The 16,175-nt window shown below is 51.2% G+C and overlaps 1 protein-coding gene across 5 annotated transcripts; it reads left to right on the top strand.

Moving 5' to 3' along the window:
* On the top strand, positions 1 to 11,908 carry Vps9d1 (VPS9 domain containing 1). Of its 5 annotated transcripts, none has more exons than XM_050165136.1 (15): positions 1 to 232; positions 1,525 to 1,600; positions 3,221 to 3,310; positions 3,398 to 3,560; positions 5,450 to 5,561; positions 5,650 to 5,712; positions 6,133 to 6,185; positions 6,284 to 6,371; positions 6,535 to 6,620; positions 7,126 to 7,610; positions 8,251 to 8,380; positions 8,638 to 8,843; positions 9,129 to 9,225; positions 10,468 to 10,572; positions 11,068 to 11,908. In XM_050165136.1, exons 1-15 carry the CDS (start codon positions 134 to 136, stop codon positions 11,159 to 11,161), a joined length of 1,947 nt encoding a protein of 648 aa, XP_050021093.1. In that variant the 5' UTR covers positions 1 to 133; the 3' UTR covers positions 11,162 to 11,908. The 5 variants fall into 5 exon arrangements, 4 of the variants coding, with proteins under 4 accessions (XP_050021093.1, XP_050021092.1, XP_050021095.1 ...); XM_050165135.1 differs by having other exon boundaries at positions 3,218 to 3,310; XM_050165138.1 differs by having other exon boundaries at positions 129 to 275.
* Positions 11,909 to 16,175: the final 4,267 nt, after the last annotated feature.

Raw genomic sequence — 16,175 nt, 5'->3', positions numbered from 1 at the left:
GGGCAGACGGAAGTGTGTCTTGGTCCCTTCCGGCAGTGTGCGGTTCCCGCAACTCCCTCGGCTGCACACTCCACGTTCCGGTTTGGAGGCGCCGGCCCCGCCCCTGTGGCCGCGGCCTCCCCCGCCCGGCGCCATGGCCGCTGCGGCCGGGGACGGCGCGGCGAAGCCACTGCAAAGCGCCATGAAACTGGCCAACAGGGCCATCGAGCTAGACACCGGCAACCGGCCTCGGGTGAGGCTGGGAGGGGCGCGGCGGCAGCTCCGGGAGGCACCTGGTCCGTGGTGGGCGAGGGCGGGCGTGTGAGGGGGATCGCGCTTCCGACGCGCGCGACAGCTCTGGGACCCCACCCGGAGGCTCTCGGCGGGGCGGCTGTGGGCGCTCTGCGGGCACCTCGGACAGCTCAAATAGCATTTGGTCTCAGGTTTATTTGTTCAATGAGTCGGTGAAATAGAGCCGAGGTTCTCTTTGCAAATGACCTGTGAAGCAGCCCTCCAGGATGGAGATGACAGACGTGTGTGTGTGTGTGTGTGTGTGTGTGTGTGTGTGTGTGTGTGTGTGTGTGTGTTCTTGACGGAGACTGTGAAGACTTAATCTAGAAAAGACTGGCTGTTGGCTCATTCATTATGCAGCTGTCGGTTTGCAGTTGCTTTCAAAGGTCATTTGTAAAGAAACGCTGGCACAGAAGGGGTGTGGCCTGTCACTGAGAATGAACGCTAATTAAAGGGTGGCAACCAGGTGGAAGAGCCGGCCAGGCCACCCTGAGCTACCCTCGGAGAGGAAGAATCAGTGTTCGTCCAGTTCCCCAAGTTGGTTTTCTAGGGCATCAGGTGCTCCCCACAAGACTGAAACCCTGCCTGAAATCCCTTTTATCCTAATCTCTGAAGTGTTGAGTTAATGAAAGACGGGTAATTCGACAATGGATAAAACAAAACACATACATACCGGAGTGCATTCTGTCCTGGGCTGTCACAGAGCTCAGGACAGGGGTCACACAGTTAAAGCCTGCAGCTCTGGAGTCCGGAGAACGTTGTTTCTCACAGCCTAAGCCAGAAAGTGAGATTGAGAGACGAACCCAATGCTCTCCTTAGACTTTCAGGAAATATTTTTCATAAGACACGGAAAGGCTACTGGTCTTTGAGTTACAAGGAAGGGGACTTTGCGGTACAGAGTGGAAAAAACGGTGTTTCTGCTGAGGCTGCTTTCCCAGGCCTCAGGACTGAAGCCCGGTTCCTACAGGTGCTTCAGAGCAAGGTTGAGAAAGGAGAGATATGGCCAGCTGGGAACTCTTTAGTGCAGAAGCTGTAGGGAGAAATTCCTGATTTTGTTCTCAGACAGAAATATTTTTTCCTTCAAGTCTAGACAGTGGGTGTACCGTCTCTTCCTAGATGGCCCATCACTGAAGTCTAGAAGTCTCTCAAAAATGAGCAGGTGCTCTTGATCCTGTTTCCCCATCCACCTGGCAGGCATGATGTCGGCACTTCCCTCTGCTAGCCTGACCCCTGCCATTCTCTTCCCTGACACAGGAGGCATATGTGGAATACCTGAGAAGCATCCACTACATCTCCCAGGCGTTGCTGGAAGACGTGGAAAACACTACAGGTATGCTTGCGGACTTGCTTCTTCTCATAATGACAACATTGTGGACATCTTAGCCCTTGATGGTCCCCAGAGCTGGAGGTCTCCTGCTTCTTTCCGGCCTGGTCATTATCATTGGTATAGAATACCATAGTGGAACATGGTGGCACTGGAGAGCAGTATTATGGGTTAGGAGATAGATCCTGGATTGAGTCAAGACACGGCCTCAAGGCAATGAAGAGAGAGCTGCACAGAGTGGGGGCATCACCAGCAGAAGTACATTGAAAGCCCGAGAGAAATAGTTATAGCAGTGCTTTGTACGTATTGGCTGGAAGTGGAATTTTGGGAACCTCCCAAAGAGCTTTGGGAGGAGTAGAGACCTCAGATGTATCTTGAAGCAGAAACCAACCAGACCTGCTAGGGTTGATGGTGAGTTGCCAGCATGAGAGGATGTTCCAAGCAGAGGATGGGCAACTTTTTTTAATATTTATTTATTTATTATGTGTACAATATTCTGTTGTGTGTATGCCTGAAGGCCAGAAGAGGGCGCCAGACCTTTTTACAGATGGTTGTAAGCCACCATGTGGTTGCTGGGAATTGAACTCAGGACCTTTGGAAGAGCAGGCAATGCTCTTAACCACTGAGCCATCTCTCCAGCCCCGAGGATGGGCAACTTTATGTGTCAGGGGAGACATCGTGAATTGCACTGTGGCAGGAATCTAGTTCGGTTGGTAGAGCGTGCTTTCCTAGCCTACGTGAAGCCCTGCCGTTGGTCCCTGGCACCGAGTAAACTAAGGTGGTAGTGCAAGTCTGAAATCTTAGCCTTGAGGAGATTCAAGAGTTCAAGGTCATCCTCAGCTACTAGGAAGTTTGAGGCCAGCCTGGGCTACAGGAGACCATGTCTCGAATTTTAAAAACTTAGAGAATTCCACTGTGAGCATATATAAAGTATGAGATACAAGCAACGCTCTAGACATAGGAACACAGTTAGGGAGAGCCAGTGGAGAACAAGCGAGCTCAGCTGAGCCCTGACACGTCAAAGACTGCGGCATCTGGACTAGCAGGAGGAACCTTAGGGGAGTAACGTCCCAGAAGATAGAAAAAAAAAAAAATCGAATGACTTGCTATCCTTTACAAAGTAGGGCTGTGTAAGGACAATATAGGGGAATCTGGATGCTGAGATGGAGGTGGAATGAGGAGAAGGAGTTTATGAGGAGCTTGTTGTAAGGGGGAACAGGAGATTGGGTCCAGGAGCTGGGTGTCTTGGCAAAGTATAAGGAAAAGATGCATCTACTGACAGAAGCAGGCCCAGGAGGGAAGGGAGCAGCGCAGACCTCAGAGGTGGGAGCTGGAAGAGCTCACAGCAACACCTACACCTGCGGGAGGGTCAATCTGGTATGGGCAGCTAGTAGGTGGTGGGCCAGGAGAGTCTGTAGCACCCATATCTCTGTTCAGTAGCCATGAGTGCTACATGGCCATCTCCAGAAGGCAAGCAAGAGTCAGTCTGGTGCTTGGCTGCCAATCATGTGTGTATACTGTCTTCAACTGTGATGAGATGAATAAGGGTGAACTTCCTAACTTACAGTTCCTTGTTCTTAGCAAGGATATGAGTCATAATCAGCCCCCATGTTCCTTCCCTAGAAGGTGGGGAAACAGTTCTCCCTGAGACCTCAAAGATGCTGAAGCTAGCTGAACAGTGTCTGGAACGGGCCCAATCAACAGCTACCAAACTTGGTGGGTACTCAAAGAAGGGGGCTCTTGGTACCGGCTTTGTGGGATCATCCCTAGCCTGCTGACCAGGGTTCTCTACATGGCTTGCAGGGAGAATATGCCTGAAGCCAGCTGTACCTGTGGCTCCTCCCATGCCCTTGCCCACCAGCCGGCACCGCCGAGTGTGTTCAGACGAAGGAGGGAAACTCTCCCCATTCCTGCCTCCTGAGATCTTCCAGAAGCTGCAGGTGGCAGAATCACAGAACTCTAAGAAGTAAGATTGTCAGGATGGGAGGTGTGCTAAAGCTGTGTATGGGGCTGGAAGCCCAGCAAAGTGAGCTTCCCTTGGGGTAAAGTGGTTCCCAGAGTAGACACACCCTTGCCTGACAGGAGCAGATGCAAATTCCATTAGGATGCAAATTCATCCTTCAAAAGTTAGTTGCAAACAAAGATAGCCACATAGAAACCAAAATGATGAGATAATAGTTACAGAACAGACCTGTGAAGATTTCAGATGGTTATCAGGCATGGTTCAAACAACCCTGAGCTTTGTTTAGAAATACAAAACCAAGTTTGAAAGCACCTGAACAAGAAACTCTAAAGTCAGAGCCATCAAAAAAAAAAAACAAAAAAAAACTAAAAACAAAAAACGGGCAGTGGTAGCGCACGCCTTTAATCCCAGCACCTGGGAGGCAGAGGCAGGAGGATCTTTGTGAGTTCAAGGCCAGCCTGGTCTACAAGAGCTAGTTCCAGGACAGGCACCAAAAACTACAGAGAAACCCTGTCTCGACAATCAAAAAGAAAAACAAAAAACAAAAACAAACCTAGTTACAGTATCTAATGCCCTCTTTTTGCCTCCTTGAGCACCAGGCACACACATGGTAAAAGGTACACATACATGCAGGCAAAAGACCCATACACATAAAAACAAAATAATAATAATAAATAAATACTAGATAGTAGAGAATGTAACTTCATGGTAGAGTGCGTCCCTAGCATACATGAAGCCCTGAATTTGATTCCTATTATTGCCTGTTATCCCAGTTCGCAAGAGATGGAATCAGGAGATCATAGGTTCAAGTCTATCCTATTGAATTTGTAGCTAGCCTGGCCAGGGGAGGTGGCATATGCCTGTAATCCCAGAACTTTGAAGGTGAAGGGAGGAAAATCATGAGGTCAGAGCCTGCCTTAAAAGGCAGTGGTAGCACATGCCTATGCCCAGCACTCAGCAGACAGAGCAGATGAATCTCTGTGAGTTCAAGGCCACTCTGGACTACAGAGTAAGTTCCAGAACAGTCAAGGCTACACAGAGAAACTCTGCCTCTAAAAAAATAACAAATAAATAAATAAATAAATGTGTACAGGTTTGTAATAACAGAGTAGAGACACAGATGAAGAGAGAAAAAAATAAGCAAAGATAAAATCCAGATGTCATGGGAACAAGACATAAAATAGGAAAGACAGAAGGCCTAGCATGTTTCTTTAAGTTCTAGAAAGAGAAGAAAGATAATGGGGTGGGGGGCATTGTTCGAAGATATAACAGCAGAGAATTTTCTACAGTAATGAAAGATACCAAGCCACAGATACAGAAACTCAGTGATCCCAACACAGATGAATCAGGCCCCTCTTACCACGTGTCCCAGAGGTACCTTTACCGCCAGGTTCCTCAGGCCCCACCTGTCTTTGTGTGCAGCTTCATCCCTGGGGTGGGTACAGTCGTCAGCTTCAGAATGGAGTCTTTTCCCCTCAGTCTCCTCCACACCTTTTGTCAGCTAACGCTGAGAGCAGGGAGGTGTGTGACTGTTGCGGTTTATGACTGAATAAACACAGCTCTCCCTTCAGTGGGTTGCAAATGAATCTTCCTGTTGGGAACCCTATAGTAACTTCCAGGAGTGCCACGTTGTTGCCACAGATGTAAATGATTTTCCTAAAAGTCTGAATGTCCTGCTTCTCTTGAGAAGCCCCAAGTTCTAGCATTACCAACACCCATGTTTGGGCAACAGATCTCTAGCTTGCCCCCGGCCCTCCCCGCTGCATTTCTTCCTGCTTCATCACCATCTTGGTCTTAGAACGAGGTCAAGAGGGGTGTGAGGATGGTTGCTCAGGTCACTAGAACATTCCTGGACTTCCTGTGCATGGACAGCAGCTTGTCACTGTTTTTAGGGAGCTAACGCCTCTGGAAAAAGCCTCCTTACAGAACCAGAAGCTGAGGGCCACATATGAGGCCCGGATGGCCCGTCTGGACCCCAGCCAGGCCATGCAGAAGACATCACTGGTGAGCAAGGCCCAGAGAGGAGTTGGGCTGCTCAGGGAAGGATCAAGGCACTGAGGAACTGGGATTTATTTCCTCCTCCTTTCCTTAGACCCTGTCTCTACAGCGGCAGATGATGGAGAATCTGGTGATCGCCAAAGCAAGAGAGGAGACGGCATCCTTAAGGAGAGATGAGAGTGAGGTCTTGAGCTGAGGGTGGAGAAGGGGCAGAATAGGGAGAAGGAGCCAGGTGCCAGGTAAGTGTGGGACTGTGAGCCTTCCCAGCAGTGAAGGAGATTAACCCTTACACTGCCCCGAGACCTCCTTAGACTTTGCGTTCCGGGCTCCCCAGCACTGCTGCTCTCCACCTTCGAGCCTGCCTTCCTGCAAACAGCCCCTTCTTGAACTAATGGCTGTTCGTTCTCCTGGCCTTGTCCAGTACTGCACTTGTCTCTAGAGGGCAGAGGCAGCCTTACCTTCCTGGACCCTTGGGACATGAAGGGTATTGTAGGAGTACGGAGTGGGTGAGGCACAGGGCAAGGGTGGAGGCCCACTCAGGTCAGACACTACTGGCCCCTTGACTCTGTTACCCCAGCTCCAGCGGAAGATGGAGGAGCGCCGCCTGCGCCTTCAGGAGGCAGCCAACAGGTGCATCTCCTTCCTGTCTCATAGGCATTCTGGGAGGCCTGGAAAGGGCCTCTTGAGCCCATAGGTCCATCCCTTTCCCAGCTTGTCTTCCTCCTCAGGAGGTTCTGCAGTCAAGTTGCTCTGACCCCAGAGGAGCGGGAGCAGCGTGCCCTCTATGCTGCCATCCTGGAGTATGAGCAAGACCATGTGAGTGCCACTGGTCCATGTGGAGGAATGGCAGAACTGGGGTCACATGGGCCTATAGGAGTCGGTTCCTTCCCACACCCCAGGGCAACCCCACACAGTCCTTGCAGGGCATCCCATTGTGGAGATCCGACTGTGCTTTCCTCCAAGGTCCTCTGTCCTGCAGGACTGGCCAAAGCATTGGAGAGCCAAGCTTAAGCGGAACCCAGGGGACCTGTCAGTAGTAACCAGCCTGGTCTCCCACTTGCTCAGGTATTCATAGAGCCCATCCCCCAGCCGGTGGTTCTTCCTGCTAGATAATGGGGAAAGAGTTAGAAAGGAGATTAGTTAGAAAGGCTAGGCTATGGAGACCTGGGGGGGTGAGGGGTTCCTGCAGAAGGGCCTTTTGTGCTGATAGGTTTTTGTTGGCTTCCATTCACTTCTCTAGATTGGGTAGATCACACTTACGATATGCACTAATAGGAGATAGTAGAGACATTACCGCTCTGAAGTCTTTCATAGTGTTACGGTTTTTGTACAGGTGATTCCACAGATGAGGGCATAACGCCCAGATGACTGAGGTCAGTTAATAGGAATTGAACTCAGATTTCTAAGCTTAAGGCTAAAAAGTAGATTGAGGGCCTGCCCGGCTTTGAGGGTGGCTGCTATGGTACTCACTTGTTTGCTGGAGATGAGAAAAATGGGTGGGTATACAAAGTGCCTACCTGGGTAGACTCTTCAGGGCCCAAATGCATTCTTCCCGCTCTTCTCCTTGCAGCCTTCCTGATCACCCAATCTCCCAGCTCCTGAAGAAGCTTCAGTGTGCAGTATACAGTGCACTGTACCCTATTGTGAGCCGGGCCGCTATCAGTGCTGCGCCTGCGCCAGGCTGCTGCTCCCTGCCCCCAGAAGCCAATGGCCTACTGGCTCCTGGGAGCCGGCGACTTCGATCCTCCCAGAGCCTCTACTGCATGCTGTCGCCTTCAGAACCCAGTGTAGCCCCAAGACCTCTGGATGGACCTCCTTCCACACCTTCTGCCCCCACACTCCACTCAGGCTCTCTGGACAGAGAGGCAGACGGCAGCCCAGCAGGGCCTTCCTCACCCCTGGTGGAGGCTTCATCCCACTTGCCAGACAAGGACAGCTCCTTCGAGGACCTGGAGCAGTTTGTAGCTGTATCTGAGCCACACACTCCGGGAGCAAAGAGGGAGCCCTTGCTGGAATGCCTGAAGAGCACAGTGAAGGACATTCACAATGCTATCGGTGAGCGTGCAGGGCACCAACCAGGAGCCGCTCCAGTTGCATCTACCAGCCCTCAAGTGCAACTTGCTGCCCTGGACAGCCACACCCCCATAGGAGCAAGCATTCAGCCCAGAAGGGCAGGCCCGAGCATACCCCAGTCCCTCAGGTAGTGGGTGGAGCTGGTATGGGAGTCAGAGAAGTGGTGCCTATCACAGCCTTAGATCACAAGGTGGCCTGGCCATGCCTGCCCCAAGGCTTCTAGACATCTATGAACCAGTGAGGAAGACTCAACAGCCTGGGGTCTTACTCAGTATTATAAAGTTCCTGGGATTCCTACAGACTTGGGAGCCAGTCCTTTTCACAAAGGGGCCATCATCCCCTCTCTTCAGCTACATGGGAGCTGTGTGTGACCAAGTTAGCCCCAAGAAAGAAGAGCTAAGACCCAACCCCAGGCCATATGCCGCATAGGATAGACAAGGGATGGGTATGGGAGGCTGAACAAGTAGAATAACCAAGTGGAACAACCCCGGCAAGCCTAGATGCTACAGCTCAGTTGACAGGACCTGGATCTGGGGAGCGGGGCGCCTTGAGTCTGAACTTGGAGCGTCTAGAGAGGGCAGGTAGTAGCACGTTTCCATATTCCCAACTCTGCTTCTGGCAGATAGACTGCTCTCGCTGACTCTTTTGGCCTTCGAAAGCCTGAATACAGCCACCTCCAAAGACCGTTGCCTGGCCTGCATCGAGGAGCCCTTCTTCTCCCCACTGTGGCCCCTGCTGCTAGCCCTCTACAGGTATTGCTTCCAGCCAGCTCCCCATCCCCGTGAGCTGGAGTCTCCACCCCAGTGTCTCAGTGGCTGTCTGATCCTGAGGCTATCCTTGGGTGTTAAAAGTTTGGAGGTGGCTTGTACCCACCTCCCTGTTTAGTGACCGTTTGTTCAAATACCTGGGCAGCTCTCATAGGACTGAGCTCCAGAGATCCTCAGCCACAACCCTGCTTGTCTCTGGAACAGTGTCTCCATGATGACTGAGCCTGGCCTCTCTGCTTTAGGAGTGTGTACCGTACCCAAGAGGCTGCTGTGAACAGGAGCATGGAGCTGTACAGGAATGCACCCCCTACAGCCCTTGGCATCCCTGCCAAGCTCCTCCCACGTGCCCCTGAGGCTCAAGCCTCCACCTACCCCTACTGCACTGCGGCCCAGGAACTGGGGCTGCTAGTTTTGGAGAGCTGCCCCCAGAAGAAGCTGGAGTGCATCGGTGCGGGGATCTGAGGGGCCCAGAGGTTTGAGAGGTGGAAGATGGGGCTGTACCTTCCCTGCTAGCCTACAGGCCTGTCACTAGGCAAATACGGGGCAGTGACCTTCAGCTTTCTCCAGTCCTGCATTATTAGGAGAGATTGGGCAATACCAGGAGACCCCTTGATATAGGAAACAGCGTAGTCTCCCTCATACCAGGCCTTTCAAGTCCTCCCGCCCTTGCTAACTCCTCCTCTTTCACCTACCACCACATCACACCCCACTGAAGCCATTTTCTGTGCCACAGTGCGGACTCTTCGGGTCATCTGCATCTGTGCGGAAGACTACTGCCGTGCCCCAGAGGCCAGGCCTGAGGCTGGGTCCCAGCCCCCTGCTGCTGCCATGTGAGTCCAGTACTAGTTTATGTTCCTGCCCTGTGAGTGGCCCTGCTTCCCTCAGCAGCCCCAGATGCCATCATCACAGAATAAAGCTCATTCCTGCCAGAGACCCCGGGCTGAAACAGGGCGAGGAAAAGGGCTCCCACCCCTCAACATGTGCTTCAGTCCATCTGGACGGGCTGCTCTTGCAGTGCCTGCTGCCTAGGCCAAGGGATCCGAGGGATCCTGAACCGAGAGCTGCTCTTTGAGAAGGGCCCTGCCTGGTCCCCAGGTGCATGCTTAGAGGGGGCAAGAAAGGAGCACTTTCAAAGTGAGGCCCCTTTCCTGCACTGATCTAGCACATGCAAGATGGGACCCCACCCATGCCACACAGCCTTGGGTTCTGGGATATTTGAGCCTGCCTTCAGCTCTGCTCAGTGCAGCTGTAACTACATCCTCTGACCTAGAGTCAGTGTCCCCCACACCTCTTACATGAGCTCTGACCTTTGCCACACCCTGTCCCAAGGGCCAGGATCAGCCTTGACACCAATCATTGCAGCGAGGGACTGTTACCCTGGCCTGCACCCGGGGTCCCACAAGTAAATATCAGAATCAAGTATGAGGTCCCCCATGAGGAGCTCCACCTAAGGAAAAGAAGGGCAGATACTTCTCTCCCACTCTAAGGCTGGGTTGCTATTCCATCCTCACCACAGAGCCTGCCTCCCCTGCTCTTGTTACCATTTTATAAAAGAGCTCCCAGGCTAAATGTTTGCCAATCACAGCCTTGGTCCAAGCCCACCCCCAACGGGAACAATCTTGTCCCTGTAAGTGGCAGGACACTGAGCAGGTACAGGTGGTGTGGGGAGCCTCCCTGGCCCACAGGAAAGTAGTCAGACCCAAGCCATAGCCTCAGGTTCCAGCTGCCTCCTTGCTGCTTCTTCCCCATGCTCTTCCAAGGGGCTCTTCGTGTGTCCCTAACTAGTGTACCGAGATATCTCCTGAGGTGGGCCGAAAGGGCCTACTGCAGAGGTGATTCTCGTCCAGTCTTGCCATTTGCTCCTAACTCCTAAAAGCTTGTGAGACCACAGCCAACTAGGAAATCAGAAGAGGCTGTAGTGTGTCCCTCCATTGATCCTGGTATTGGGGCCAGGAGGTCTCCTGCCCTGTTTGAGGGGTGGGAGTACAGGAATTGGAGTCAATCTGGCCAGGCTTCAGAAAGCCAAGGTGAGTGTCCCTAGGCCCACTGACCTCCTTGCCTTTGCCCAGCAGTGGTGCTGATGACCTGCTGCCCATCCTGTCCTTCGTGGTGCTGAGGAGTGGCCTCCCCCAACTGGTGTCAGAGTGTGCTGCTCTGGAGGAATTCATTCATGAAGGGTAGGAAGGGGCCCCAGGCTAGTGGGTGATTAGGAGACGGACATGCACTCCCCAGGGTGGGGAAGGGTGTCCCCCAGGTGTGGGAAGAGCTGGGCAAGGGGGACAAGGGAACTTTACCCCCAGACCTGAAGCAGTGGCTATGACAGGCTGTGGGAGCTGCAAAGGAGGCCTGTAGCCCTACCACTACTTTTGGCCAGCTCTCCGAGATCCACCCTTGCATAGGGCACTCATGTGAGCTTGTTCCATAGCCTTCAGAAGATCCTAGACAGGAAGTGAAGGTGATCCCCTGCGTAGCATCTGCCTGGGGAACAGTGTACACCTCAGGGCCATAACAGGCCAGGATTGACAATGGGGAAAGGCCTGCCCTGACCCAGCTCCCTTAGCTGTGGCCACATCACTGTCCAAGCATATAAGGAATATGTTGCCCTCCAGAGGGCTAAGCTGCACATCTGTCCCCTCCCGGTGACACACGTCTCTTTTCCCACTCCCACAAAGGTACTTGATTGGAGAAGAAGGGTACTGCCTGACATCGTTGCAGAGTGCCCTGAGCTATGTGGAACTTCTGTCCCGGGGACGACTGGACAAGTAGTGGTGGCTGGACCTCACAGACGAAATGAGCCACGGGACCTCCACAGCTGTACTAGATGTCCGGTTTGGGACCAGCCTGCTGTGGCGGCTCTCTATCACTCTTGTCCACCTTCCTAACCGTACATCTATCCTGGAGGCCTGGGGTAGTGCCTCTTCTTCAGCAGGGCATGGCTGGCAGAGTCAAGCTGTTCCGTCCTGGGCCTGCCTCTCAGACCCCTAGGAGAAATCTGTAGCTGCTGTTCCTTGGGGAGCCTGCAACACTGACAGACCTCCAGTAAACCTGGATGGCGCTGGCCTGGTTTCATGGACACTAAGCAGCCCCTACTGGGGATCAACACAGAAATGGGCACTGGGAGTCTCTCCAGGGCAGTCTGGTTTTATACCCTTTTAATTTCCTGGAACAGCCAAAGTTTGTGTGAGCTAGTTTCTTGTTAGTCAGTAACAAGAGCTTCACCCTCACCCCAGAGGACTGGGTGTAGGTAGTCTGAGGCTGCTTGTGCATCAGGCAGTGACTGCCCTGCTCGCTTTTGCTGGCCCATGCCTGGGATATGAGCCTCCCTCCTAACGAGGCCCAGAACATCCTGTTCTGGGGTTACCTCGGTTGGGGACAGTGAACATTTAGGACACTGGCCAACACATAGTTTATACAGCCTCTCCAACGTCAGAGTCCAAGGGTCAGCACCCTGACTGTTATATGCTCCCAAATGGCTACCAACTCAGCCTAAAATAAAGAGGTCGCTCCAACTAAGTCCATGTGACTGGCTCATTGACCCTCTCTCTACCGGCTTCCCAGAGATCACAGATGACATGTGGTAATGAAGACCACAGCCCACCCCCAGACCCTCTCTCTACCGGCCTCCCAGAGATCACAGATGACATACGGTAATGAGGACCACTGTCCACCCTCAGACCCTCTGCACAGAAGCAGTATCTTCCCAGGGCTGTCCCCAGCAAGGGAAGTGTGGACATCATTCTCTAGGCTAAGAAATCTCTGCAGGGATCATTAGGAGCCAGGGTTCGGTCACTACTGAAGCTCTGCACCGACAGCAGTCCCTGAAGGTGTCTCAAGGACATTATCTTACTCTAACACAGAAATGTCATGTAGTGGTTCTACTTCCACACGTAGGGACACAGAGATGCCCTAAGAGAATGGAGGCATCCAAGCACAGACATCAGCTTCCAGGGAGGCAAGCTGCCCCACCCCGGAAACGGGTTGCTGCAAGGAGGTAGGTGGCAGGACATTGAGGGGAGGTTCCAGTCCCAGCTCACCAGAAGTAGGAGCGGGACTGTTGGGGATTCTTGGGGAAAGGCTAGTTGTAACTTATTTTTTGGACACTCGTGTTCCAAACCTGCAGGTAATGACTTCTTTTGCCCCCACAAAGAAATAGGTAACATCCCTCTCTGAGCCTGGTAGACTGATTCTAGAGTCTGTCCTGGACCATGACACCAAATGCAGATGGTGAGCTCAGGTTGGCCTGAGCAGGGCAACCCAGTTCCTGGAGCACTTGACCTATGAAAGAAGGAGGAATGGGCCAGAAGCCCCTAGCAGCTTCTTCCCACCGGCGTCAGGAACAGGCAGGCCAGTGCCAACTCTTGCTTTCTCACACTGGGAGATTTGAACCTCATGCCCAGCTGCTGGTGAGGCACAGACTTTGTCTCAGCGGTTAAGGCACTTGCTCTCGCAAAGGACCAGGTTTCAGTTCCCAGCACCCACACAGCAGTTCACAACCATCTGTAATTCCAGTTTTAGGGACTCCAATGCCCCCATCGGCACTCCCTACATGCAGACAGAACACCCATACACATAAAAAAAAAAATAAAGGTTCAAGCGAACAAGAACGTGTGTGTTGTCTGACTTGGGTTCTTGGCACTGACTTGGCTAGAGGCTCATGCTCCTGTGACGGATACAGACCTTAGACACTAATACCAGGTAACCACGGAGCCTTATGATGTGTTAATGAACCTGCTGCAGGCCTTCAAAGCCCCACTGCACAGAATCATGGCCACTCGGTTGGTTGTGTTAAGTACATCCTGGTGGGCTGGAGAGATGGCTCAGAGGTTAAGAGCACTGACTTCTCTTCCAGAGGTCCTGACTTAATTCCCAGCATCCACATGGTGGCTCACAGCCATCTGTAATGAGATCTGGTGCCCTCTTCTGGCCAGCAAGGATACAGACAGACAGAACACTATACAGTGCTGAGAGTACCTGTTGGGCTGGGATCAAATCAGATCATATCACAGCACAACCCTGGGAGGACTACACAGTGCCATTCAGCCTACCATGGCACTAAAAGGAGGCAGCTTTGTGTTCAGGTGGCGGGTGTGTGTGTGCATGCGTATGTGTGCATGTGTGTGTGTGTGTTAAAAGTCATTTTTGAAGCCAGATGGTGGTGGCACACGCCTTTAATCCCAGCACTCGGGAGGCAGAGGCAGGCGGATCTCTGTGAGTTCGAGGCCAGCCCAGTCTACAAGAGCTAGTTCTGGGACCGGCACCAAAGCTACAGAGAAACCGTGTCTCAAAAAACAAACAAAAAGTCATTTTTGTTTACAACTGAAACTCAGAATTCAAAATTAACTTTGCCTGTAAATTTCTTATAGAAAACATTTCAGCCAATGTTCTATTGTCCTGACAGTCTTTGTGCAAATGAACTTTTTGAAAAGACAATCTCATGTATCCCAGGATAGCCTCTAGCTTGCTCTATACCAAGAACAACCTTAAACTTCTGATTCTTCTGCCTCTACCTCCCAATTGATGAGACCCAGGGATTTGCTACCATGTGGGTTTTATGTAACGTTGAAAGTGGAAGCCAGGGCTTTGTACATGCTAGGCAAGCTCTCCCAAACTAACCCACAGCCCCAGCCTCCCACAGGAACCGTAATGAGCCAGTTGTCACCCAGTTCCTGCTGCCCACAGTGTCACTTGTGAAGATCAAGTCTCCAAGGATCACCTTGTATCTTCTGAGGCATTGGCTTATTCTAGGCACAGCTTTCTCAGGTTGGTTTAGGCTGAGTTCTCTCAGCACTGATGCTTCCCACTGAGTTTTTCCTCGAGCTCACATACCAGCTGGCCTGGGTTTTCTGGAAAGATTCCAGCTGAACTGGAACACGAATTGTCATACATTGCCCACCACGAGTCTTGCTTTCCTTGGCACGGTGTCGAGCTCCATAGCTGGACCTTGAGGTCCAACTTATTTTCCTGCATCAGCAGTGCCTGGGAGGTGTCTGACCGGGACCCCTTGAGTTCCTCATGCTTCTCACCATTGGGCTTCATGATCTAACTAAACCTGGCTTTGTCCTTGGGGAGTACCAACTTAGAAAGAGGCCCTGCTCTTGACAGAGCTTGCATGCTGTGGCTGAAGAAAGAAAAGGTCTATATTTTGAGTTACTCCTTCAGCATTTCTAAGCCATTGTCCCTCCATAGAGCAGGAGTGAATAGCAATTTTGCTACTAAAAATCCTATATGGTAACAAGAAATAGCCCAAACTAAAAATTACAAAAACAGTAACAACCAATATTAGGTTATGCATAAAGGAAAAGGAAAAGACCTGTAAGAGTGGGCGCCTGCCTATAGGTGGTGCCAGGAGCAGACATCAGAAATATGGGGATTTAAGAAAAAAGGGAAAAAGGCAAGGAGGAACTCACAGGAATAGTGTGCACACAAGTACAAAAAGGCAGGAACACTCATTGGTGGTAAGAAGATGGGACAGTCAGAATCAAAGGAACAACATTTGTTTGCAGAAATTCTGCACCGTTGTTGCTGGTGGAAAGAGTTAAAGAGGAACACTATCAGTGAACTTCAGCTTCTTTCCCTGAAGAGGGAACTCTGAATCCCAAAACTTGGTCCCCATTAGGAACAGCAATTAAGGGAGAGTTGGATGCAAGGGAACCAGAAAAAAAATTCCTAGGTATATCTTTCAGCTTTAGAAAGAAATAAAATCAGTAATAGACAAAAATGGCACAGTTAAAATTGAAAATGAAAATGATCGCAAAAAGGCAGAGCTAACACTGGCAATAGGAAAATTAGAACCTAAAGACATATTATCTAGCCGGGTAGTAGTGGCACATGCCTTTAATCCCAGCACTTGGGAGGCAGAAGCAGGCAAATCTCTGTAAGTTCGAGGCCAGCCTGGTCTACAGAGTTCCAGAGCAGCCAGAGAGCTGTTACACAGAGAAAGCCTGTCTCAAAAAACAAGCAAACAAGATATATTATCTAATGTCTCTCTCTCACTCTGTGACGAGGTTGAGGGTTTTCCTCCTCCTTGTGCTGATTTTGCTCCCCCACCTACAGCTCCAGTTTCCTCTGTTCCTAAAACCTGTCAAGTGCAGTTCTGACAGCCTGGAAATGTGTCATCCCGCCCCACCAGCTGCCTCGCTCCATTTCTTTCTGAGGTTGTTGGGAAGGCTTCTTACCCTGCATAAGAGAACTAACTCCTTTTAAGTTGTGCTGCAGGCCTCTCAGCTAAGAGCCTTTGTTTTAGCCCAGGAGATGGGAAAAGGCAGGGAAGGATTTTCTCTTTTAGAAATTGTACGCCCATTTCATGTGAGACTCTTAAGGGTCTTAGGCAAGCTTGTGCTCAGTGTGGACCAACAGCTCCTTTTCCATTGTCTCTCCTGGATTCTGTTTCTGGGGAAGCTTTTCTTCCCTCTGACTGGAGGATCTTAGCAAAGCCTTGTCTCACTGGGAGTGAATATTTACTGTGGAAGACTGATTGTTTAGAAAGATGTCAGGACCAAGCTATTAGAAATCAACGAAAGAATGTGCCCATAACTTTTAAAATGTTAACCAGAGAAGGCATGTATAGCGATGCTCAACAACAGATCACATATCTTCCTGAGAGTTTAACAGGGGTGGAATAAGTTACCAGATCCTGGAAAAAAAGAAAGAGGAACTTTCTAAAATTGGAAAGGGCCTGACAAGCCATATCAAGGTTTTATTTCTCGCTGGGCAGCGGGGGTACACACCTTTAATCCCAGTACTCAGGAGGAAGAGGTAGGAGGATCTCTGTGAATTTGAG

The sequence above is a fragment of the Alexandromys fortis genome, unplaced genomic scaffold (genome assembly GCF_014885135.2).
Source record: "Alexandromys fortis isolate MF-2015 unplaced genomic scaffold, M_Fortis_MF-2015_v1.1 scaffold_165, whole genome shotgun sequence".
In the NCBI taxonomy this organism is placed as follows: domain Eukaryota; kingdom Metazoa; phylum Chordata; class Mammalia; order Rodentia; family Cricetidae; genus Alexandromys; species Alexandromys fortis.
The sequence above is the reverse complement of the archived record's forward strand: the minus strand, read 5'-3'. Positions and strand labels throughout refer to the sequence as shown.

Coding starts and splice junctions, on each gene's coding strand:
- Vps9d1 (XM_050165135.1), top strand. CDS start 134: ATGGCCGCTGCGGCCGGGGACGGCGCGGCGAAGCCACTGCAAAGCGCC. Junction 5,713..6,132: donor CCAAAGCAAGAGAGGAGACG/GCATCCTTAAGG, acceptor CTGTTACCCCAG/CTCCAGCGGAAGATGGAGGA. Junction 7,611..8,250: donor GGACATTCACAATGCTATCG/GTGAGCGTGCAG, acceptor TGCTTCTGGCAG/ATAGACTGCTCTCGCTGACT.